This window comes from Silurus meridionalis, chromosome 21 (assembly GCF_014805685.1).
Source record: "Silurus meridionalis isolate SWU-2019-XX chromosome 21, ASM1480568v1, whole genome shotgun sequence".
Lineage (NCBI taxonomy): Eukaryota > Metazoa > Chordata > Actinopteri > Siluriformes > Siluridae > Silurus > Silurus meridionalis.
Window position 1 is genome coordinate 15,806,886 of NC_060904.1, and position 25,721 is coordinate 15,832,606.

Genomic DNA, 25,721 nt, shown 5'->3' on the forward strand with positions numbered 1-25,721 from the left:
TATCAGCCACAGTGTTTTATTGGATGTTTGTCCAGAAAGCAAGTGCACAACAAACCTCACTGTGTTACACACTATATACAAACCTGTGAATTCTCATCTATCCACCAACCAGACTTTCCCGAGTGGCTGCTTATCGACGGAGCGTTTAAAAAATACGTTACAAACAGAGCGGAGCTTCGTGTTGACGTGACTGCAAATCGGCCTCCCGTTAACATGCGCATAACCATGAGTGGAAAACAAAAGCGTGGTCTTCTGGGTGGGTTCCTCGAGTCTGTATTTTGTTCCTGGTGCCACTTACATAAATGAGGTTGAGCAAAATTATTAATAATAATAATAATAATAATAATAATAATAATAATAATACCAACAACAGCAACAACAACAATATTTTCCTCCTAGGATATTTCACACATTCAAATAATTGGAAAATAAAATCCCACTCTAATCTTTGTATAAAAAAAAAAAAAAGCTTTCAAGTCAATGAGGAACAAAAGGACAGTTCTGTTCACCGAAGCGGCCGGGGCGGTCGGGAAAGTGGAGATTATATACGGTGAGTGTGCTCTGAGAGGACGGGGACAGAGGTAGACAGGTACGGTGGATGGGGTGGGGGGTTGTTTTGGTGGGGAGGTCGGAAAGAGGGATGATTTATCGCGGGAGGCTCCAAGGGAGGTCTTCTGTTTATGTGGCGTATCTCTTCGTCCACTGTTTGGCTATTCTGTCGTGTTCGGTTCTGTTGGTCAGGTATTGCGTGGCGATGCTCCCGACGAGAGGGTCAGCTGTGTAGACAAACGTGTTCAAATAATAAAATCATTATTGGCATTTACTATCATTATACACTATAAAAGACACCTAAACTTTCCCCAGCCATATGTGGTTCTTCCCCAAACTGTTACCACAAAAGGTCCACAATTGTATAGAATGTTTTTGGGTGCAGTAGCAAGACATTTTCCCTTCACTTGAACTAGGAGATCCAAACCGGTTCCAGCGTGACAATGACCCTGTGCACAAAGCCAGCTCCATGAAGATATGAATTACATTGTTTTGAGTGGAAGATCTCCTGCTATAGAGCTCTGAACCTAGTAAACACCTTTGGGATGAATGTGAATGCTGACTGCACCTCCACATGAAAGAGATTTAAATATTTAACAATGCTCGGGAGATTCATTAAAGGTTTATTCTCTTCTAATAAAATACACTTTTTTTTTTTCCACGTTTTCGGCACCAGCGATGTTGCGCTGTATTGAAAGCGCGATTTAGCCGATTTAATTATTTGAAAAATTAATAATTATTGTAGTTATTTACGTGTTATTTCTTAAGGGTTTATTGATCGAATAGTTTATATATACTGATTTTACTATGTACATCCTTCGTCAGGGACACTTGTAGAAAATAATTACATTTATAAACAATAAAAAAAAAGATTTTTATTAAATCAGAAGATGGTGAGGTCAAGGCTTCGTACCTGGGTTGCAGTCGGTGAGCAGCGAGCAGATGGACAGCAGCACTTTGGAGATGGTGAGTGCAGGACTCCAGTTGTCCTTCAGGATGTCCAAGCAGATCACGCCCTGACTGTTAATGTTGCAGTGATAGATGCGTGTACGAAATGTTACCTTGGAAAGACGGAGAGATTTAATTAGCCTTTAATACAGATGAGCATGAACAAATTAGCCGACTGCATGCTAATTATGGGATCGTTTTAAATAAACAGTAACCATGTGAAGAGCTTCAGTTTGAACGTTTTGTTTTGTTCAAATTAACAGATTTATGAGGGGAAAGGGCAGGACACGGTTCTCCTTCGACACGCTAAACCTCTACACGAGCTCCAGAAATGCGCCGACGTGCCGCAGAAAGTGTTTTATTGCGACTCATTGGATGCGTCTGGGAAATTTATGATATCAATTCGCATGCTTGGTAATGAAGGTGAAAGGTTACTTCTCCACAGAAAATCAAGTGCTTACAGGAACACAGTGTCAAAAGCAATGCAGGTTGATTTGGCATAACATTTGCGATGTGTGAAATCGAGCACTACGTGCGATACTCCTCTCCAGAGCCTCCGGATCTGCATGATTCATCCTGATGCTCTACTTCAGGTCCTGTGACTCGCTTAAAAAATTGGTCCAAGGGGAAAAAATGTAAATAAAAAAAATAAATAAATAAAGCTACAGATGGAGGTCCAAGGTTTAAGAACCACCTGTAGGCTTTTTGTGGAAAAAATACTTTCCATCAACAGCTCTAAAACATGATGCTTCAGATTTTCCAGATGATGTTTTCTGGAGTTTAAAGGCGAACGCTTGGTGACTGAGGCAGGACCTTTTCATGCTGAATGTGTTTGAGGCGCACTCGTCAAATGTGGGTTCAAGGGGTCGAATGTGGACCAAGCAAGAAGAAACTACTGGAAAAATACATATTGGAATGTGTTTTTTTGAACATCGCATTCCACGATTGGTTGCCATTTGCTCTTAATTACATCCACTCTTCTGGAAGATGTTTCGACTAGATTGTGGAGTGTGTTTGTGGAGATTTGTGCTCATTCAGCCACAAGGTAAAGTCATGTACTGATGGAGTAAAGTTGAGTTCAGAGCTCGATAGCAGGAGATCCTCCACTCCAACCCATTTAAAGCAGATCTTCACGGAGTTTGCTTTGTGCACAGGGGCATTGGGTTTGGGTCTCCTAGTCCATGTGAAGAGTAAATCAAATTCTACCGAATCTAAAGAAATCCTATACAATTGAACCACATATGGCTGGAAAAACTATAGTGTCAATATAGTGTATATACAGGGGCTTTAAATAGACTACACATAGGCATGGGCACAATGGCGGAAAAGGTTAAGTACCGAAAGGTAACAGTTAGAAATATTTAGCTTATTTTGGACTCTGTGGGCAAAAAAAAGTGTTTGTTGATTGAATCATTCAGAAATTTGTCTCGAACATGACTCATTTAGTAGATGATGACTAATAGGCAATGAATGCTATGGCAATTTCCATTCTATCATCATGCCAGAAGCTTCGGTTCCTCTCCACTACGCTTCCCCTGGTTGCACAATCCACTATGAATTGTATCAGGATGTCAGAACCTGTAAGCTAAAAAAAAAAAAAAAAAAAAAAAGAAACCCAAAGAAACCGGTGTCCCTTACCTTGGGTGGTTTGAACGGATAATCAGGCGTGAAGGCGATGTCGAGAAAAAAGACGCCTCCTTCGTACACAGAGCCTGGTGGTCCCAAGATGGTGGACCTCCACTCGTAGATGTTATCTCCTTTCGGACCGGCGCTGTAGACCAAAAAAAGGGGGTGGGGGGAGAGAGACTTCTTAACAGCGAGGTAAACACAGCCAAAGTTTCTCTGTACTTTTTTCAGAAAAGGAAGCAAAAGGAAAATCATTTGCACTGATCGATTAATGGAACACAAAGTCGCAACAACAGCAACATTATTGACCAGTGTTAGTAAAATGTCTAGGTTTTAATGTCTTCGTGAATACAAGAAATCCAACACATTTTCAGCAAGATGGGGGTTTAAATAAACTTTCGGTTTGGCAGATTTATAAGAAATACACTGGATGAAACCCGTAGACTGTGGTCAAATATAAATAAATAAATAAATAAAGCTTGAAATTAAATATTTTAGGCGCATTTTTGGGACATTTCTTTTTAAATATTTGAGGCATTTTTCCAGCAGGAAATACGAGGAATTCCTCACATTCATGCGAGCATGAGAACACAATGCTGAATGACACGTTTACAGCATCCTTAGTATCTGCCTGGTTAAGGTACATATAAAATATTACATTATTTGTACCAATAACTGCATGAGCTGAAATAAATTGTAATAATAAAAAAGAAACAATCCTGCATTGAGACCTAATAAACGAGTTGAGTTATGATCCAGAGTGGTGTATCTGAGGTTGAGGAGGAATTCCTACACACCATCCTGACATTCTTACATTGTTTCCCAGTAGCAAAGTATATATTTTTGCATTTCATTTAACAAACAACAAGGCCAAAGGTCATTTAGACAATTTTTTTTTTATTTTCTAGAACATTCCATGGGTGTGTATTGTTGAACTATTTGGCTGGTAAAACACTACACCTGACAGTATCTGACTAATGGTGCAAAAAAACTGAATATGAATGAGAAAATTAATAATTTATCACTTGTGCTGCATTTTTGGAAATCATAGTTTCTGCTTCGTTACGAAGAAACTCTGAAGGAAGAAAGAACAGCAATTCTCGAACAAGAACATTTCATTCAAAATATGGGCAATGTATGGAATACAATTTTGGGACTTTGACTGAAGCCGGTTTCAACTTTTTATCAAGAACCATATGTGTGCTTATGAACAAGTTGATGTGACCACGACAGAACTTTTCCTGAGTCTGAAAACGCTGAAGAAATGTGTTAGCGTTCCGATTTAGTCTTGAAGATCGATGACAGAATCTGGCTCTCGCACCAAAACTAATTACAGCTTAATTATCAACCAAAGCATTAATCAAACCATCGATTCAGTTCGAACGCGAGCCTCGGCTTGTATTTCACTCTATAAACAGGACTTAGTGTAAATCGATGGTCAGGGGTCAAAGTTCTAAATCTCTTATTAAAAATATCACCTCATGTCATCTCAACTTGGAACTTATGATGCTTTTGGTTTGGGAGAAGGGCCAATCAAAATAAGTAATCAAATACATTTATAAAAATAATGCAAATATAAAGGAAAAACAAGTACTATATATATATATATATATATATATATATATATATATATATATATATATATATATATATATATATATATATATATATATATATGGAAATAAAAAAGGAAAAAGACTAAAACTAGATGTTCTTTTCCTGTTCTGTCTCAGGGAAGATGCAGCTCTACCTCTGCCATGTTAATCTGTATTCTGTGTGACTCTCAGGACACGCCTCGGTCGCCGTAGCGTTGCGATGCGTCAAATTCACGTAGCAGAATAATGAAAGTATAATTATTCTAATAATTATATGTAAATAAATAGTTTTTTACCGATGCAAATATGTGCAAATATGCGAATACAAATACCACCTATAAATATTTAAATACAATATATATAAAATAGTCAATTACACATTAATGTAAAACAAAACAAAAAAAATGAAAAAGCTAATGATTTATAAATGATGTACAATTAAAATAATTACAATTTAATTACAATCAATTAACTTTGCACAAAATTTTAACAATAACTGATTATATTTTTTAATTATTGAATTAAAACTTCAGAAATCAATTATATATAATATTGAAAAAAAAATGTAAAGAAAAAAAAAAGAAGGATATAACCATATTTATAGACACGTTATTAAGGTATTTAGGATTAAAAGTCGCTTGATTAGTAGCCAGAAATCTTGTCAGAGCTGCTGTTATGAAAATCCGATTATAAATCAACGGAATGGGTTTTTACTAAACCATGTACAAAAAAAGGGATTACGCACAGGGAGACAAAACAAAATTACTGTGATTATCCTGAAATTTTTAAATCAGCACTGGCTCAGAACAAAATCAACCGGTTTGTCAGCGTGAGACTGCTGGCACAAACTCCAGTGCTCGTTTCTCAGGCCTGGGGAATGAAAGCGGAGGAAAATATGACAATTTTCTCCCCCGTCTGTTTGGAGCTGCTAAGAGAGCTCGGTTCCTGGCAGAGGCTTGAAAATGCATTAGCCGTGAAAGCTGAGCACTCTATCAATAAAAGTGATCGAAAGGTGGTGAACAAGCCATCACACCAAGACCAACACGACAGGACTGTTGTGAAAGAGAGAGAGACGCTCAGAATCCCACTTTATAAATCTCTGCCATAAGGACTTCCTATCTTTGACTCTGATATTTAAAAAAAATGAGCAAGCCATTGTGCATAATGAGATGTGAGGAACATCTGGTAGCTGGTAGCCATGATTCTCTGCAGTGATCAGGGGGCCAATTACGCACTGGAAGCAGCAGATGTACTGTCATAAATCCACGCTCAGATGAGGAGAACGTCTCTGCCTGGGCTGTTTTGAGGAAACAAGAGCCAATATACGTGAGGTAAAGCTGATTGTGTTAGTAAACGACTACACAATGGGGGGAAAAAATTGAAAAAAAAATTAGACATTCAATTTAGAAATGATCCCAATCTTTTGTTTGTAGCCTATTAAAAAAATACAAAAGTATAAATGTTAGCATATAAAATCGTATGTCTTCCTGTGGTAAAATATGCGTGGTTTTTTCACGATGTGTTCAAATGTGAGGTGATATACTGCCTGCACTAGCAACAAACACATCAGCTAGTACTCTGTTTTGTCTGAGGGGGAACATGTATTCATTTGCTTGCCCAACAGGGGCCAATTTCCACCCATTAGCTAGATTTCAAAGAACGCTAGCAACTGGGAACAATGAAGCCTAGCATGTTGAGACGTTTAAAACACAGTTCCTTGTAAACAATTTGGAAGCCAAAATAATGGAAGATTTTGGTGGATTTTCCCAACTGCTATAGGAGAGCATCGAAGTCTATATATTAAACATCCAGCACGCCATTTTAAGTATCGATAATCAATCAATCTGCTTTGAAAATTCTAGAATTAAGATTTGGACTATAAAGTCAAATAGCTAAGCATTATAGCACTTTTTTTTTTTAGCACTTTAGCAAACTACTGCCCTCTGTTGGGCCCTTGAACCTTAACCATTAACTCTTAACTCTGCTAATTAAGAAATCGTGGGAAAGACCAGGCTTTTTGCAAACTCAATAAAAGCTTGAACTGCATCAATAGGTCTCGGTTGACACAAGAGAAACCATGTTGTCCTCTAAAATAACCGAGAAAATCTCTTCAAAGCTCATTAATGTCCTGGCTAGATATGAATCACACAGACTAGAAAGAAAGTGAAAAATTGAGACAGCCTACAGAGAATCGGCCCCGGTGGACACTATGTTCTGTGACCTCTGGCTAAATGGTAAGTCAATAGTTGAAACCACATGCCAGGACTCACGGTTCCCCAGCAACCATCTCGCTCTGACTTGCAGCGTGATTGGAGGATTTCGCCATAACAGCAGCAACAGAAGACAAACCCTGACCTATTTTTGTTCCAGTTTTGAGATGACAACCCGACAGCCTTGAGGTCCTGAAGTGAAAAATGATCTCGATCTAAACCTAAAATATTTACAGTACAATGGTATAGTAGTAGCAATCCAGAAAATATAACCAGGTGTAATGTATTCCACAATATTTGCTTCAACGTTTTCACAAAAGTGACCGTATGCAGAATCAGAGAGGGTGGAATTTCTTGTTGATCATATTATAGATGCTGGCAAAAAGAAGTGTATGGATCTCAGTGCTTACACAAGAAAAGTGTTCAGTTTCTCTGCACACTTGTACCACCACTCTATAATTACTTACACACAATATCATATAGTAGAAAGACTCTGTAGTGCCTCCTATTGATATTTTAACAGAGTGCGCTATGTAGTCACCTTAGCTTTTAAACATTGATCCTCAAACATGTCCAAATTTCAATGTTCATTAGACTTATCTTACACCAGGCAAATACACAGGTACACTAGAAGTAAAAGTGCATGCCATCACTTCGATACACAACGTCATCATCCATCCTTTTAAACGCCTCACAATGCGCAAAACATTCTCTAGTACCCTTTGGAATTGATTTTACTGTTCTAAATTAAGTTAGCAAAGTTGAATCGCATTCAAGAAGCAGGCTGAACCATAATACATTCTTAAACTTCATTAAAATGCAGTGTATTATTAATCATTTCAACCTGAGGTGGAGAATTAAATGAGAAACAGTCACTCTATAGATTCAATATTATGGAAATCAATTTCGGTGTGACATGCACTGATATGCACCACAGAGTTTATGAGATATTTCAATAAGGTGAGAGACTCGGGAGCTTCTCGTGCATGTTTATGCCATTTTTACAAAATTGTTTCATTTGTCAACGTTTCGTTACCAAGCCTCAGCTATTGGATACTGTAATACATGTAGCCCAATCAGAATGGGGACATTTATTTAAATCTGGCAAGTATGTATACATGAAGTGATTTTTTTTCCTACACATAAAACCCGTGCAATATACCGATGATAAATTAAAGGAAGCTGAAAACTTCATGATTTAATACTAAAAAAGGAAAAATTAAAATGCTTCAGAACAATGCAACATAATTTAAGACTGACATGAGACCAGTTCTTGAAAAAGGTGTACTGGTGCAGGACTTGGTATCAAAAACCAAAACACACTGTCTTAATTGTTTTAATGGGAAGCCCAGAAAACCTTCTCAAAGGTCAATACTATAGAAATGTAACTTGGAGATATTTTAGAGTAGTCAATGCGCAGCTTGTATAGCAGGACAGATTTTCTGTTGTCCAAAAAAAAACAACATTGATATAAATAAAGCCGTTATTGTCAAAATTTTGTCAATAGAAGAATAAAGAAATAATAGAGTCTCCAGAGAGTGCACTACTGCAAAAACCCTAGAAATCGTATATACAAAGCACAGGCGAGAACACGTTTACGTCATACGCTGCCTAATCAGGACACTGGGTCACTGAGTTTTGGCCTTGATATAATCAGGATATCAAATCAGTACATCATATCAGCAGACATTAGCCCATTGACACTCTGACCTGGTATTACACCATATCAGGAACGAAACGCATGTTTGCCTAACATCATCCAACTAAAATAACCGGCATACAACTAATTAAACCGTGTGGGTTTATACCAGTGAATTCTCCAATCTGATTGGTCAGAAGGTGTTCTAAAAGTGCCAAAACACTAGTTTTACACAGTCGAATTTACGACTTTTTAAGACCGTTTTAAGACCGATAGTAAGTCTGCTCTTGATAATTTTCCCATTGTGATTCATCACACTGATTCTAACTGAGATGATGAATATTTCTCAGGTGCAATCTCACAAGTAGAACAAATGTGCTGGTGTAGTCTCTATAACCTGCTTGGCTTTGTTAGGGACGTCATTGCTCTGGACTCAGGAACAAACAAGGCCTTATTAATCAGGCAGCTTGGAATGGCCTTGTTGTTTAGCATTGTGGATGACCTTTCCTATTTATCCCACACACGCCTCAACCACCTGCTGTCTGGCAAAACGCAGCCGAGAATCCAAGCCAATGCTGACATACTCGTTCAGATACTTCCCCCAGGCGGTTCAACTCCTCACCACCTGTCTTAATTTATAAAACAAAGTCTAAAGCCATCCTCTACACCTGCACCATATCTGTCAGCAGACATGTACTGAGCAATAAACTCGCCAGTCAATGCTAATACTATCCTGCTAAATTTTAACCAGTGTATTGACTGGATGCCTGATAGTTTGTTTAAAATTAAACCAAATCAAACAGAGAAACAAACTTGCCTCAATTTCTCCAACTATCACCCTCAGAATCTCAAAAGCTCAAGTTCAAACAAACCATTTTTTTTCCCCCCCGTGTCTCTAATTACCACAAAATGAAAACGCAAGCACAATGAAACAATGACAAATTCATGCATGGGCTGAGGGCAAGGTCAGACAAACCATCAACACGGAAAGCTAATTAGCCGGCGACGTGTTGCTGAGAGGCTGAGGCTGCAAAATGCGCAGTAATTGACCGAACCAAAAGTCTTTCGCTACGTTCCAACATTCTCCCTTCCTCTCACTCCATCACCACTTCCCCTCTAGGGAATCCCTGTCACCATTATAAAAGCTGTTCCGACACTTGATTAGCTAAGCTCGAGCGTTGGTTAGATGTGCCCTTGGAAAGCAGAGAAATGGAGTCAACATGGCAGTAGATTTCAGGTGCAGGACTTGGGGCGTTGGGGTGTGACAGACGATGATAGATTTGGAGAAAGTGCAGCTTTCAATTTAGCCAAGAACTCCATCTTTGCCTGAAAGCTGATGTAACTAGATTTACATTATTCATGTGAACACAATGGCTTATTAGCATAACTAGCAGCTTAGCAAGCCAGTGGTAAGCACTGGTAGAACTATTTTTTTTATTCATTTACTATTTCAATGTCCGCTAGAGCAGCACTATGGTACAAATGTGTACTATTAATACCACCTCAGCTCCAGGGTTCCCAGTTCCTCAGCTCAGGTTACACTAAGGGGTTTTACGCGACTTATCCGCATAGGTTTTTTTCCCTCCACCTCACAAAAACATGACGTAGGTGATTTGATTGCCCCAGCTTGAGAACGAGGGAAAATACCACTCTTTAAAACAAACAACAGGCAAAAAAAAAAAAAAAAAGTCAGCCAGATATGTTTGCTGCTTCAAGCTGTACATGACGGTACACACTTACCTTGCTTGTCAGCTCAATAAGCATAGTAAATCCAACCCAAAGCTAAACACGTCTCGGCTGATTGACTTTTAGAGTGATGGGGGAAAGTTCAATAATCTTTGTCCAAACTAATGTTTATTAGCTCAAATGTCTGAGTAGATGCCCCCTTGAAACCCATAGTACTTGGGTTAACATGCACCGTAGGCATTGCGATCACATTCCGTGAAATGAGGGAGGTCTATTTCACAGCCACATCACGTAGGGAACATTTTCAGGAAAGATGATATCAGTGAAAGGTGCCGTTAACCTTTATCATCTTTTTTTTTTGTTTTTTTTTGTTTGAGAATTGTAAAGAGCATTTGATCTGGAATAATCTCTGGGAGACGTGCAAAACCACAAAAACGGATGTCGTATTCGTTCCATTAAGATCTCGCGTTACAGCAGTGGGCCTGCAGTGATTATCAAAACGGGAAGTTAATGAAGCAATCTTTTCTTCCTCTGACCGTGAACAACCCCGCCACCAATTATATCCGCGGCGCAAAGGGAAGGGGTGGTGGTGGTGGTGGTGGTAGACGACTACTCCGAGTCCTTGTCTGCCCTGAATCTTCATGCACTATAAAGCTCATCTCTACCACAAATGTCACAGTTAGATGTGAGCAATTAGTGCTGAAATGAGTGTTTAAGAAGAAAATACTTGCCTTATCCAAACCCAAGAGCCTATCCTATTACTGTCGATCTCTCAAGGTGGAAGATGGTGAAAAAGATTTTTCAGCATCGCGTCAAAATACGTGCCCCCCCCCGGTGAATGCACAGTTACGGAGGGGGGGGTTTGGGATTATTCTATTTTGCAAAGTAGCAAAAACCTCTTTTGGTGTTTGGATTATTCTTGTAATCTGTTTACCATGCGTATCAGTGCACTCGGGGAGGAGGGGTGGGGGTAGCAGAGACGGGTTGGGAGGGTTCTGTCTGGGGCGTTTGTTCTATAAGGGAAAGTCTGATTCGGTAAAATTCGCCTGCAGCACGGAGAACCGTTAGCAGAACTCCTGCTCTGGGACACTTATGCATAATGCATCGCCGGTCGTTAGTTTAATAACCGGGCTTTGCAAACGGTGCATTAGCAACTCGACTGTGGAAATATGGAAACACAAAACCGTGATGAATAGCGAATTGTGCAGACCATTCCTCACACTCGAAGCTTTGCCGCGTCGTCTCCTTCGGCACGAGCGCCATTTACATGCTCAAAACTGCAGGCGGGATTAGTCAGAGCTGCAGTTTACCCTCATGCTGACGCACAGATGGACGCAAACGTAAACCTGCAAGCGATGCGTATCGATCAATTGGGCCTCAGAGGACGGCAGGAAAACCGAGCGTATCCAGGATCCGTTTGCTTTCACAACAAAAAGACCACAGATAATCACTGAAGTATTCACAATTTATATCAGAGCACAAAAGCAATTCTGACAGTAGTTCCAATTGCAAGGCTGATCACAGTTTTATATTAATAGTTTTTTTTTCTAATCCATTAATGTTGGAGTTGCATTTATTTACAGAAGGAGTCTCCAGTGTCAGGATACTGTTACAGGGTTTCCAACACGTGTAGTCTTTCTTTTAAAAAGTTGTTTTTTATAAGTAATATTAATTGTTATACATTTTTTTAATGGATGACCAAAAAAAAAAAAAAAAAAAAAACCTACAGCATTTCTATAGGATATAGTTTTTTTTCCCCACTGGATGTTGACAATTAGTTTTTTTTTTAAGCTACACCATAGTCTTTCTATTAGGAAAAAAATGTCTACTTCCCATCTCTACCAATTAGGTTTGATATGCACAATGAGTTTCAATAGTGCAGAAGCACTAAACAAAAAGCTTTGCTGCTTAAACCCCCTATAATTAATGGATTTGGAGCGAGATACAAAATGGGGCAATTGAGGGATTTTAATGTTAATTCAAGCTTTAACCACTTATTTATTGAAACGGCATCATTATAGCAACAATATACTCTAATGTGTTGCAACATTTTTCTTAGAAAAAGACTGATTCCACAGCGCCTTTAAATCATTTGATGTTCGAGGAAGAAAAAGAAAAAGAAAAACCTTTTCACGTCCACACTCATCGTGTGTTCGTCTGAATAGCGAGCTAATAGATTTCTCCGCGGCACCTTGGCTCAGAGAAGGCCTCTGAAATACTGATCCTGAACGGTTCCCCCACCCCGCGTGCACTTCTCCTCCCTCTTATGAATATGGATATGCTCCCTGCTGCAGTTAATAGCCAGGATGTGAAAAATGGATTAGATTCATGGCCTCCGGCTGATTCCCGCAGGACACTAGTGCTAATCAACGACGTGAAGCCTCACAGGAGGGGGAAGGGGGGCCTCCCTTTTCTATCAGACAGCTTAGTGAGGCAGACGGCAACAGCACAAACGACCGTGGTCAGTGGAAAAAGAAGACGTGCAAGCACTAATAGCCAATTCGATAGTCTGAATTCTTGCCTTGTAATGTGTTATTTCTTGTCTTAAATGCTAACCGAGTTGCAAAGCAGCACTGACAATGTAATGTAATGTAATGTAATAAAGGGCTAGAGATTTTTTTTTCCCCCAGTCGATCCTGAGAAAGCTCCCCATGTCTCCTCACTGAAATCCTTTTAATGATGGTACAACACACACACACACACACACATATATCAGGGCCTGCAGTATCATATCATTACCACAGATACATCGGATGTGAGCGCTACATCGATTTCGAAAACGTTTCCACATTCGTCAGCTTCCATCGCGTAAACGAAGATCTGAGGATCGGCTTCAAAAATGTTTCCCTCCATCGCTCTCCCTTTTTGTGTGTTTCTTTCTCTCTCGCGCTCTTTCTACCCATCTGTGCCCGTCACTCTGATGTGAAGATGGCGAGGGACAGAAAAAGACACATGCAGAAAGACGCATACTGGCGGGAAAAAGAGAGACAGTGAAAGCCACGGATAAAAAAGAGAGACTGCGTAAATAATAGACCTTCGTCGTCACCGACATTGAGAACTTTCATTGAGCATTAAATTGGCCAGGAACAAAAGAGCGTGCAAAAGCATTTGGAAATGATCTCTTCATCCTGTAACTTTAATATTTTTTTTACGTTTCCTGTTGCTATGGCGACCAATTTTTGGTCTGCTCATATCATAAAATGTTACGCCGCTCCCAATTACACAGGTTTTAAGTTTCATCAGGAAAACCATTATGGAACATGCTGATGTCAAACCTGTAAAAGAAATGAATGCTTCTTGATATTTAGCCAAATATCCATGATGTAAAAACAATGTGGAAAAATGCTATAGAGTAAAAACTACGCGGTAAAAACAATGTGGTAAAAGCTATGGAGTAAAAACTACAAGGTAAAAACAATGTGGAAAAATGCTGTGGAGTAAAAACTACAAGGTAAAAGCAATGTGGCAAAAGCTATGGAGTAAAAACTACGAGGTAAAAACAATAAAACAATGTGGTAAAAGCTATGGAGTAAAAACTACGAGGTAAAACAATGTGGTAAAAGCTATGGAGTAAAAACTACGAGGTAAAACAATGTGGTAAAAGCTATGGAGTAAAAACTATGAGGTAAAACAATGTGGTAAAAACTACGAGGTAAAACAATGTGGTAAAAGCTATGGAGTAAAAACTACGAGGTAAAACAATGTGGCAAAAGCTATGGAGTAAAAACTACGAGGTAAAATTGATTTGGCAAAAGCTATGGAGTTAAAACTACGAGGTAAAACAATGTGGTAAAAGCTATGGAGTAAAAACTACGAGGTAAAATTGATTTGGCAAAAGCTATGGAGTTAAAACTACGAGGTAAAACAATGTGGCAAAAGCTATGGAGTAAAAACTACGAGGTAAAAGCTATGGAGTAAAAACTACGAGGTAAAACAATGTGGTAAAAGCTATGGAGTAAAAACTACGAGGTAAAACAATGTGGTAAAAGCTATGGAGTAAAAACTACGAGGTAAAACAATGTGGTAAAAGCTACGAGGTTAAAACTATAAAGAAAAAACTAAACAGATACTGTGAGAGAAACACTTCATTATTACTCCGGTGATTGTTATAAAATGGTAATAAAACAACGTGATCTGAATGAAACCATGAAGTGCTAAAACAACGAAGACGACAAAAACTAATTAGAAATCAAGTAAAACTGATTTCATATATTAACTCATGAGTTGAATATAAATCAAGGCTAGTCAACACAATGCTAGCTTCTGACTGAATCTAACAAATAAGATAGATAGCATGCTGGTATAAGTGCAATACATATCTGAACATATACATACGGTACAGTATATGTACAGTCAATGTAAAACATAGGTAAAAACGAGGCAAATCCATCAATTGTCATCATTTTTCTCAGATGTAGTGTTCAATTTAAAAAAATCGTGTTAAAAATACGCTGTATTCACATTCACTCAGAAACGCTCCCAAACATGACTTTCAAGGCCACCGCTTTCAGAACATCCCCTTCACTTCCTTCCCTAATGGCTGTCTGAACGAAGCGATTACTCTCCCAGAGTGATAATCGATGATGGTGTCAGTGTACGTTACTCACTTTTAGAAAAGTCTGATCTTCATGCAGAGGCTCACGGGAGCTGGAGTTATAGCGGTACATGCTGACTGTCTGTCAACTGCTCATTCATCTGTACAACAAGCTAATCAGGAGACAATACCCAACCACTGTCATACTGTGCGTCTCTGTCTTTTTTTGTCTTTCTTTCTCCCTGTTATTTTCTCTGTCTCTTTTCCTTATTATTATTTTCTCTGTCACTCTCTCTTTCTTCATTTTTCCCACTTTCCCCATCTCTCTTTAATCTTTTCCAAATCAGATAAAGTGCATCTTTTTTGTGCATCTTACTCTCTCTCAGTCTCTCTTTCGCTCCGTCTCCCAGCGTATCATTCTCTCTCTTTGTCTCTCACTCTTTCCCTATTTTCCTTCCTCCTTGTCTGTCTGTTGCCTTCAGTGTTTCTCTCTCCATTTCTCTTTTCCTTCACAATGTCTCAACTTGTCTCTCTCTACACCCTCTCCTCTTTTCCCCCTTTGTCTCTTAGATTCAGATAATGTGTCTCTCTGTGGATCTTTCTCTCTATCAGTCTCTATCTAGCTGTCTTCCAGTATATCTTTCTGTCCGTTTCTTTTGTTTCTTTGTGTCTTTTTGTTTCTCCCTCTCTCTTTCCATCTCAATCTGTGTCTCATCTCTTGCAGTGTTTTTTTCGCTCTATTGATCTGTCTCTCATCTTGTCTAAGTGTCTGTCTCTCTCTCAGTGTCTGTCTGTGCCGTTCTTATCAGAAATGATGGCATAAGTTGGTCTCTTTGTGCTTCTCAGTGTCTGGTTATCAAGAACGTCATAAAAATAAACATCTCATTCACGTGCTTCCTCATCAGGTTCTAATCAACTCGTCTTTTCTCTCCTGCTCTTTTCTCTCTCTTTCTCTGACTTTTCGTCCCTTTGATCCAGAAAACTCATTTGTTAACGCCTTCACATGAGTAAAACAGTTGCCATCTGTCTCACAGACTTCAGCAGCAGTATGTTGAGTAAAGAGCAGAGCAGCGCATACCTGCAGTTAGGCGGGGGGTCCAAAGTGATCTCGGCGAGCTCCTTCTGAATTCTGCAAGCCAACAACACAAGACACATTAGAGGCGCATATTCAATCTTATCTTCGAAGGCAGTAATACGTTTAGATGTACAATTCAATCTGGCTTTAATACATTCGACGCGTTTAACTAGCGTATAGATTTACACAGACGACAGAGCAGAGCAAGCTTCGTCTTCATCACACACAAACATCTAAAGAAAACTGAGCGGACTGGAAGGCCATATCCAGGCTGGAGAGAGCTTTTATTGTCTGATCTACAACACGACTCCCAGGTGACTGAGGTATTCAAAGTTCATCCATAAATGCATTATTTTTTTTACAGCTTTAACTCCAAAATCCACGTCACAAACATCTTCGGTCCACATAAAACTGTGCTGTGAAATATGTTACATATTTTGGTTGTGAAAAGGATCGCTAGCATCAGCTAGTTAGGATTTGATTATAATATGATTTTCCATTTGGGCAGGAAAAGGTCAGAGATGAAACACTAAAATGACCAAGTTCTCTGACTGGAAGTAGGGAGAAGATGACAGGATGACAGGATTAAGTATAGATAATCCATATCATCCTGATTACGGACTGTATACCACACGTTTTGGAGTGACGTTAGGCTTGTGATGTTGAGCCATGATGCTGGGGTGAGACACTGAGGAATAACATTAGGGGGTGACGTTAGGGTGTAATGTTGGGGCATCACATTGAGATGGAACATTGGGATGCGACGTTGAAGAATGCCATTGAGACATGGCGTTGGAGGTGACATTGGGGTGTAATTGTGGGGCACCACATTGAGACATAACATTGGGGAGTGACGTTGGAGCATAATGTTGGATTAATGTTGGGAATGACATCTAGCAGAAACATTGTGGCGTGACTTTAGGGCAGTAACGCTTTTATCATGCCATTTGTATACATCATGTTAAATGTTTTACACATTTAAAAACCATCCCAAATAAAAATGTGCCATCCACCTTGCGTACAAGTTCAAATAGCTACACAACTGAAAACTTGAGGAAGGGATGCTTCAAGAAAAAACTGAAAGATGACGTTATGTGAAGTGTCACCACAGTATAATTATGGGATGTTAGAAACAATCAGGATGACACATTATGACTTCTCCTCAGGTTTATCCAACTATCTTAATACAATATAATACCATCCAAGTCAAATCAGACAAAATAACAACAAAGATCTTGTGAATAAAACAAAAACCAGTGGCTACAGTCACCACAGGAGCTACAGCTAATAATAATAAACTCTAGTCTGTTTAAATGTCCTCCAATTGTTTTCCTTTATTTCTAAGAAAAATAGTATGTAACGATATATGTTTATATTTTAGTCACGTTCTAATTTAAGGCATATCATTTATTTTTAGCTGTGTGATGACTCGTAATCTGTGCTCTGTTTACTGGATTGCAATAAGAGCTTCATTACCTAGCGAGGTCTCGCACCCTGCATTTAGCGTAATGATCGCAGGGCTTCACAGCCACTAAATCACTGTTCATGAAAAAAAAAAAAAAGCTCAGCTGGTTTGCAAAGAATCAGAGCAATGAATCATAAGTGGAGGGAAAAAGTGCTTTCAACAAATCGCACAAAGGAAAAGAACGGTTTTATTTAAATGTATTGAGTAGAGGTCGACCAATAGTCAATTAATGGGTATACCGAACGGTATAATGAACAGATTTGGTTTTTTTTCCCCCCAATGGATACCGTATAAAACAAACTGGAAAAACAAAACAATTAATGTAAAATAGTACTGAACTTTATTATTAAAAAAAAAAAAAAAAACAGTATTAAATCATGAAAATGTGCAAAATGAAACATGAATATTATTAAATGATAATTAATTAATATAATATAGTATGCACTACGTACAGCGCACAGTCTCACGTGTCAAAACAAACAGCTTGTAGCATAGTGATTCACCTCTAGTGGTCGTTATACATTACAAGAGTGACAGCGGACTTTCACCAGCAACCGATGCAGCCCGGAAAAACTATCAGCATGGATTTTTGCCAAGAGTTTCAGCATTCAACTATCGGTGAAAATAATTCAGCAAAACTGATGAATCGGTCGAACTCTAGAATAAATCTGACTCGCAGCCTTTAAACTTGACATACACTCCCCCAAAGGTGTAACATGCAGTACTATTAATATATACTTCAGACAGGAAGAAAGCTATTAAACAAAAACATCTGAACTTGCTGGGACTCTGTTTTGGTTCAATTCCAAAGTCCAACCAGTTCATTAAATCTTCAGGGTTACAGTGATGTTCTTCCAACCACTCGTGCTTCAGATATACTGTATGAAAAGAAATCCTGGGACACCTTACTTTCCACTCAATTGTGTCAAAAAATACTTCCACAAAGTTGGACTTCCACAAGCACACTCCAAAATCTAGTGGAACATCTTCCCAATAGAGTGGAGGTAAATATAACAGTAAATGGGGACTTAATGTGGGAAAAGAACATCTTGTCTTCAAACTTTTAGATTCACGAGAACCAAAAGTACCATTGAAGTGCCGTTGTTACCTTTTTAGTATTGAGTACTGAGATGAGAACACAGGGTTCAGGTTTGCAAACACTGGCAGCATGCAAGTTTCACCAAATATCCACAATATCCCTCAGCAAGGTGTGTAGAAAACCTAAACAGCACACGGGTGATATTTCCATGTGTCGCCTACTGCACATGCTCTAGAAATATAAACCGAAGTCACTTGACTGGCCAGAAATAAAGGCTCCCTCTGGGAAAGTAAAAAATAATAATAATAAAAAGAAACAATAAAAATATATGTATAGTAAACTATTTCTGGCAGTCACTGGAATAATTTTAAATCCGACTGAACCTGAAAACTGTCTTGCAAACAGAACGACACACTTCAATAAGAACATCAACACCACCACTTGCCTCTTGGCGCTGGTGGATAGTTTGGCTGCCGTTTTGCTGGAGATCTTGGTCTCTTTTTTCTTAGGCTGCGCCGGCTCCCGCTCCTGCTCCGGGGGAGCCGTCTCTCTCTGCTCGAGATCCGAGCTCCCACCACTTGTGCTGGGGCTGTCGTCTGCTCTCTGCACCTCGCCGGACATCCTGGCCCTGAAACAGAACGACGAATCGTTATACGCTGCGGCCAGATACCAGAGTCCCAATCAATCAGCAAATAATGTATTTTATATATAATATTGTGTTGGTCCCCTTTCACTGCCAAAACAGTTCTGACCCATGAATTATTAACAGCATGAACTTTTTTAAACTACAGGAGCTCGTCTGTTGAATCGGACCACATGGACCAGCCTTCGCTCCCAAAATGCATCAATGAGCCTCAGCCACCCATGAAACTGTTGTTGGTTCACCACTGTTCCTTCCTTAGAGCACTTTCGATAGATACTGAATACTGCAGACCAGGAACATCCCATAAGAGCTGCAGTTCACATGTTATAATGCCATGTTATGCCTGATCAGTGTACACACACACACACACACACGCACACACACACTTATGCCATTTGGCAGATAGTATTCTCCAGAGTAAGTGACTTACATTTACCTCATTCACAGACTGAGCAGCTTTGGGGTTAAAGGCATTGCTCAGGGACCCATGAGTGGCAGCTTGGTGTGGCTGGGATTTGAACTCACAACCTTTGGATCTTCGGCTATTTATTGATTATTTTTGGCGGGGACTAAAAGGTGCGCCAACAATGCAACACGTTAAACAACATCTGTTTATAGGCACAGTTAATAATGGTAACGTCCAGGACACAAAGGAAAGTCCTTTAAGCTCACTCAACAACAACAACAAACACACGTTTCCTCACCGGCTTCGCTTCGCTTCTGTCATGAAGCTGCCAAAAACACAAAGACCTTCGAAAACTAAAGAGTCGGAAAAGGTAGCGTTACATCGTTGTCTCTGACTGTTACAAACCACTAAGTTTTATTCATTTATAGATATATTTAATGTTGTGGAACGTATGCGAGACAAAAATGTTTGCCGTCTATTCAGATAAGGTTGTTTTTGCATGTCTTTGCACTTTATTATTATTTATAATCTGTTCAAGAATTTTGGCTTTTCATTAAACTCCATTTAAAAAAAAAACAAGCTGTGTTAAATATCTACAATAAAAATATATACGGTTTTAATTAAAATTTAAAAGAGAGAAAAATATAAATATGTATTATATATAAATATAGTTATATGTAGAATACTTGAAGTGAAAAATAAACCTGATCAAAAATCTGAGTGAAAATATTCAATTATTGGTGTTTTTTTTTTTTAAAGAAATAAAAGAAAGAAAGAAAAAAAAAAAAGCTACTATATTGTGTATATAATTCACATGATATCAAAACTAACCTTTTCCGGCTGTGTAAATTCTTCCAAATTCATACAGAAAGCCGTTTTATTTTCCCCTCAAAAAGTTGGCTTTGAAGAGAAATGACATCGAATGGTTGTTCGTTCTGCTCATCGTGCTTTCCGAGCGTTTCTACCTTCTGTCTCTGGAGTTTATCGAGGAAGCGTATACATCTCTTTCTTCGAAACATCTTCAGAACCGCTCCTACAAGTCCACGCATTGGTTTTTACCATCGACACTAATGGGATTAAAGAACTCAGCAGCGCTACAACACCGACGACTTCCTGCACTTTGGTCGCCTTCTCTTTAAACCAGATCGGCTTTGTGACCAGGCCGCTTAAAGTGAAGTGCCATTCATCTTTCTGCACTCCCGCTACTTTCGGCTCGGCCCCCGAACAATCGGATTAAATGCAATTTTGTCTATTAATAGACGATTCGGTAGATAACGGACGCCTGTGACATTTTACAGTGAACGCTGCCTGAACGTTCGGGGTGATTTATTTCCTCTTCGGTGCCCTGGGCTTGCTGGATTCTTTACACGCTGACTCATTAATGCAAATCCCACAGTGATTCCTGCATAAGAGATCATGTTGTGACTGAGGAAAAGCTTTTCCATCTGTTATTTATGGAACAGCCGTGACCTGGCCATGATCGGCTCGCTTTAAAGAGGGTTTTTTTTTTTTTTTTTGGAAAAGGAAACAAAGCATTACGGACTGGACCAAAAAGAGCAAGAGAAAGAGAGAGAGAGAAAAAAAAAGAATAGTGTGGGAAGAAGATGAAAGGTTAAAAGAAAGAAATGAGAAAAAAAATGCAAAAAATTAATATTCTGTTTCTTTTACATTCGGATTTGCTTCAAAACACTTATTTAATAGGCATAATGCTATAGCTGTTTATTCATTTGCCAAATGATCGACTCTACAGGAAGGCTGGCAATTGCATCCCTCATTTTGTCATTATTTCCATGGTTTTCTTTTCAATTACTTTCCCATTACTGATCAAACGGACAAAAACAGAGCTGTGCAAATTAAATACTCTGCAGTTTAATATCACTTTTCTTTCTCAGCCCATTTCCATCACACGACACCAATTACTCCTCTGTGTCATGATATTTTCTAGAGCCAGTCCACTTGCACTGGTTTGTTTGGTTGCTTGAATTTTATTATTAATTACAGCATTTTTTTCCCCAAAAACATTTCATAATGCATTTCTCCCTTCGGTCGATCAAACAATATATCTGCTAAGGAGTGAAAAAAATCACAAAACAAAAGTCATTTCTATTTCCATCTGCAAATATTTATCCACACGAATGGACCGAAATATATATACATTTTGTGGTTGCGTTATTTAAGTCGTCGTCTATATAATCTTTTGCCTGCACATTATTACAAATCCACCATTTTGGAACGTCTACACCAGCATTATAAAGGACCGTGTGCTCCTGGTCAACAAATTCAGTTTCAAGTGAAGTTCGAACACAAAATCTTGGACCTGAAAACACTCCTCATAGTGTACATGAACAAAGGCCCGTTATAACAGAGTCGCTAACACACAGCTGTAAAACAGCTCAGAGTGGGGCTCCGTCCCAAACAGGAAAACCCCCTTGCTAAAACTTCACTGAACGCCTCAGCTGCAAACTACCACGAGAGGGGATTACTCTGATGTAGAGGTCATGACTGGAACATAAGCAGAGAGACAGACAGGAAAAGCCCAAGATAGACAAACAAACTGATACAGCAACTTGAATAAATAAACAGACGAGAACGAGAGCAGAGAGATGGATAAAGTGGTGACCAAGTTGAATAAGATAAAGAGGAAGACAGACAGACAAATAAAGGGACAGACAGAAACAGTCAGACGTATTTATAAACTGATACTTGACTTAACAGATGAACGGAGACAGAGAGATAGAAGGATGAATTTAGGGAGGAAAGGAAGAAAAGACAGAGAGAGATCACCAGAGACACAAATAGAGGAACGGACATATAGAAACACAAACAGATGGATGGATGGACTGACCAACCAACAGAGAGAATGATACATAAATACACAGACAGATAGATACAGACAGACAGACAGACAGATAGATGGAGACAGACAGACAGACAGACAGATAGACAGACAGACAGACAGATACACAGATACACAGACAGACAGATAGATAGACAGATACAGAGATTTTTATGGATAGATAAACAGACAGACACACAGACAGACAGACAGACACACACACAGAATTTACATAACTTTTCCTTTTTCTGAATACTGATGATTGCCAGTGAAAATCACATTCAGTGATGAAATTGTTCCTGATTTGTGTGACACGTTTGTTTGTTTTCCTGCTCATTCCCACAGACAGACAGACAGACAGACAGACAGACAGACAGACGCATGTCCTTGTTCTAAACACTGATGAAAACCAGTGTCATCACATTCAGCGATGATCTTTTTGTTCCTGTTCCGTGTGGCACATTTGTTTGTTTTCCTGCTCATCCACAGCTCGCGCAACACATCACCTCATTAACGCGTTTTTACAAAGCTGAAATACGCGTCAGCCCGCCAGCACACGCTTCAGCCCCGGTGTCTGAGGGAGCAGGGTCACAGAACACTGAACCGGTGGCCCCGGGAAAAACTGGCGCCGTCTTCTGTCGTTGGCGTTGGGTGGAAAAATGGAATGCGGCAACATAACGGGAGGAGAAGGAGGGAGGTGTGAAGGCTGTCAGAGAGAAATGGGGGTAGGGGCTGTAATTAGCAGCGCACGCAAACGCAGAACCGGCTCGTGTTGCCAGATTGGGTGGAATCGCCTCAGAATGGGAAGCTTTCAATCATTCTGGTGTTACGTTGTGATTTCAACAGTTGTTTTAAGAGCATTACTTGTCTTATTGTACATGGTGATCCCAGTAGAACGTTACGTAAATTTCTCTATCAGGTAGCGCGATTACATGTCCTCTGATTTCATTTAGAGGAAAAAGCTCTTCCAACAAGACTAATGATTTTAGAATATTGCATTTTCACCAATCAGCATGATTCAGGATTGGGTAATATAGTACAGTAGCAATGTTGCTTCAGGATGAGCTGAAAAAGTTAAATAAAATCAAAGAATAAAAGAGGACGGAAAGTGAGCTTGAGGTAGAAAGGAAATCGTTTTCTGGCCAGTAGCATGGCTCGCAGTTAGGTGGGTACGCTGTGAATATGAGACGAAAGATCGTTTGCTATATTAAAAAGATTGTTTGCTCAGACAAACATCAATAAGAATTTAATGAACATTTTAGCTGGTGATCATTACATGTGATTGCACTATGTGAACCCACCTTGAGAAATATTCTAGTTGAAACTTCCTGGGTTACACATCACTTAATTCCCCCATGATAAAATTATTTTCTTGTTTGCAAGCTGGGTTAAGAGCACAGAGGGTTAAGGGCCTAGCTCAAGCGCCCAAGAGTGGCAGCTTGACGATATAGGGGCTTGAACGTCCGACATTCCGATCGGTAACCCAGCGACGTAATTTCGACAGGAGGGAAAAAAAGTCAGGGCGAAACATATTTAAAGTGTCGCCTCCCACTTTGACAGTAGCCAATAGATTCTTAGATTACTGACCAATTAATACCAGGGACGCAATTTTTATAAGACATATTTTGAGAAACCACTCCCCTTTTGACATTAACCAATAGTGTATCGATTACCGCACAGCCTGGGGACAAGCCCTTATTGGACGGTTAGTACCAAGGAGGACATTTGGGAGGGACATTTTTTAAATAGCTCCTCCATTAGTAGTGAATAATGCCTCGAATCCCACACGGATTCGGAAAGACAACGGAAAGACAATAAGATGTACCGGACAGCTAGTACTATGGACAATTTTTATAATGTTCTGGGTGAGAGATTTTAGATTGTAGGAATCATGTGATTGGACATAAAGGCTGATTGATGAGACCCTGAAATGCAGATTTCTAGATTTACCAGATTTATCCATATTTGAGATACAGACAGAGTGCGTATCTCTTCCACATACATTTTTTGGAATTGTCCTAGAACGACAAAAAAAATACACTTTCTAAATTTTGATTAACCAAAAGTTAAAGCTGGATTTTTATAAATAGGTGGACAAACACAATCTGGCAACCCTAATATGCTCATATTGGATCACTCCACGCCAAAAAAACACAGAACACCAACAACCAAGAAACAACAGCGCCCGGGTTGCCAGATTGTGGAAACCACTCTGTGGGCTGTTTTAGTTGCTTTTTGGATGAAGAAAAAAAAAACTCTTGTGATACATGTATTTTATACACAAAGATCACACCCGCGGATTAGATTAGGAGATTAAACAGATTGATCCTGGCAACCCTGCACTGTCCAAAAAAAACCCCAAAAAAACAACCCACGAAATTACCAAAATAGCCAGCATTAACACAAAGGGAGTAAAGGTTGCCAGATTGTCAGGGTGGTTTCCAGTCTAATGATTTTTTCCAAACCCTTCACTTTAAAACATCACAATGTTATCAATGTGAAAACACTATGAAAATACCTGAAGGTGGGTGTGGCCATCCATAGGTTACCTCCTCTCACCTTTTTTTTAATCATGCCAAGCAATCACTCTTTCTAAAGCATGGCCTTGTAGGAGTTTTTTCCATTTGAAGTTGCATGCACAATTGATCAATTTAACACTTTTTTTGCATTAAAATAGAAATAAAAAAACACACGTATCGCGTTTCCTGCACGTTTTGTTGTTTCCTCCAGCCTGTGCATGCGTTCTCTATTCAAACCCAATTCCGCACATTAAAGAAGGAATCAGCTGCAACCTGGCAACCCCGCGAGGACAACCAGGCTCGTCCCGACCCACACACACGCGCATGCCCTCGTTTAGAGACAAAAACACTTTGGCGAGACATTTATGTCCCACTTTCCACGCGGGTTCCTGAACACCCGGGCGGCAACGAAGAGTCCTTTACCTGTCGAGCCGCCGTCGACGTTCAAATCCGATGCGGTTTGGGGTTTGACGGTAAAAAAAAAATCGCACGTGTCCTCGCTCGGCCGTCCGTCCGCTCTCCCGTCGTTTCCTCGGCGTTTAACTGAAGCCTGGAAAGAAGAGGAGGAGGAAGAAGAAGAGGAGGAAGAAAAAAAAAAGAGAGGCGATAACAGAAAGCGAAGCAGTCCAGACCGCCTCCACGCGCGCTCCCGACTCAAGAGCGCGCGGCGCGTTCACGTGATGCTCTCGGTTTTGCGCCTGGCTGCCCGCGTGCGCGTGCGCGTCCCAACGAGGGGGCGAGTCGCTCGAGTTGGTCTTGATTGGGACAACCGCGACCTTCCCCCAACTTTCCCGCAATGTTCCTTCAACGTTTCCTCAACACTAGCAGCAACACACGAGTTTTTTGAACGGCTTGGAAAAAGGTGCAAACACACTTTACCTGACTCACGTGTGCATCACGTGAATTTCACACCCAGACCTTCAGTGGTGTCCAGACCGTCATTATGACGTC

At 39.7% G+C, this 25,721-nt stretch overlaps 1 protein-coding gene across 2 annotated transcripts; it reads right to left on the bottom strand.

Moving 5' to 3' along the window:
* On the bottom strand, window positions 1-25,710 carry ube2e2 (ubiquitin-conjugating enzyme E2E 2). 2 transcript variants are annotated; one of them, XM_046833579.1, is made up of 6 exons: window positions 25,194-25,710; window positions 18,812-18,994; window positions 15,866-15,916; window positions 3,136-3,268; window positions 1,463-1,610; window positions 1-776 (listed from the first exon to the last, which is right to left on the bottom strand). In XM_046833579.1, the coding sequence occupies exons 2-6, from the start codon at window positions 18,985-18,987 to the stop codon at window positions 679-681; spliced, it is 606 nt and encodes a 201-aa protein (XP_046689535.1). In that variant the 5' UTR covers window positions 18,988-18,994; window positions 25,194-25,710; the 3' UTR covers window positions 1-678. The 2 variants fall into 2 exon arrangements, with proteins under 2 accessions (XP_046689535.1, XP_046689536.1); XM_046833580.1 differs by lacking the exon at window positions 25,194-25,710 and adding an exon at window positions 20,247-20,269.
* Between the last annotated feature and the right edge of the window lie 11 nt (window positions 25,711-25,721).

Excerpts from the sequence above, each read along its gene's own strand:
- ube2e2 (XM_046833579.1), bottom strand. The coding sequence starts at position 18,987 with ATGTCCGGCGAGGTGCAGAGAGCAGACGACAGCCCCAGCACAAGTGGT. Across the intron at positions 15,917-18,811 it reads CTATCCACCAGCGCCAAGAG|AATTCAGAAGGAGCTCGCCG; the intron begins GCAAGTGGTGGT and ends GTTGGCTTGCAG. Across the intron at positions 777-1,462 it reads GCTCACCGACTGCAACCCAG|CTGACCCTCTCGTCGGGAGC; the intron begins GTACGAAGCCTT and ends TTGTCTACACAG.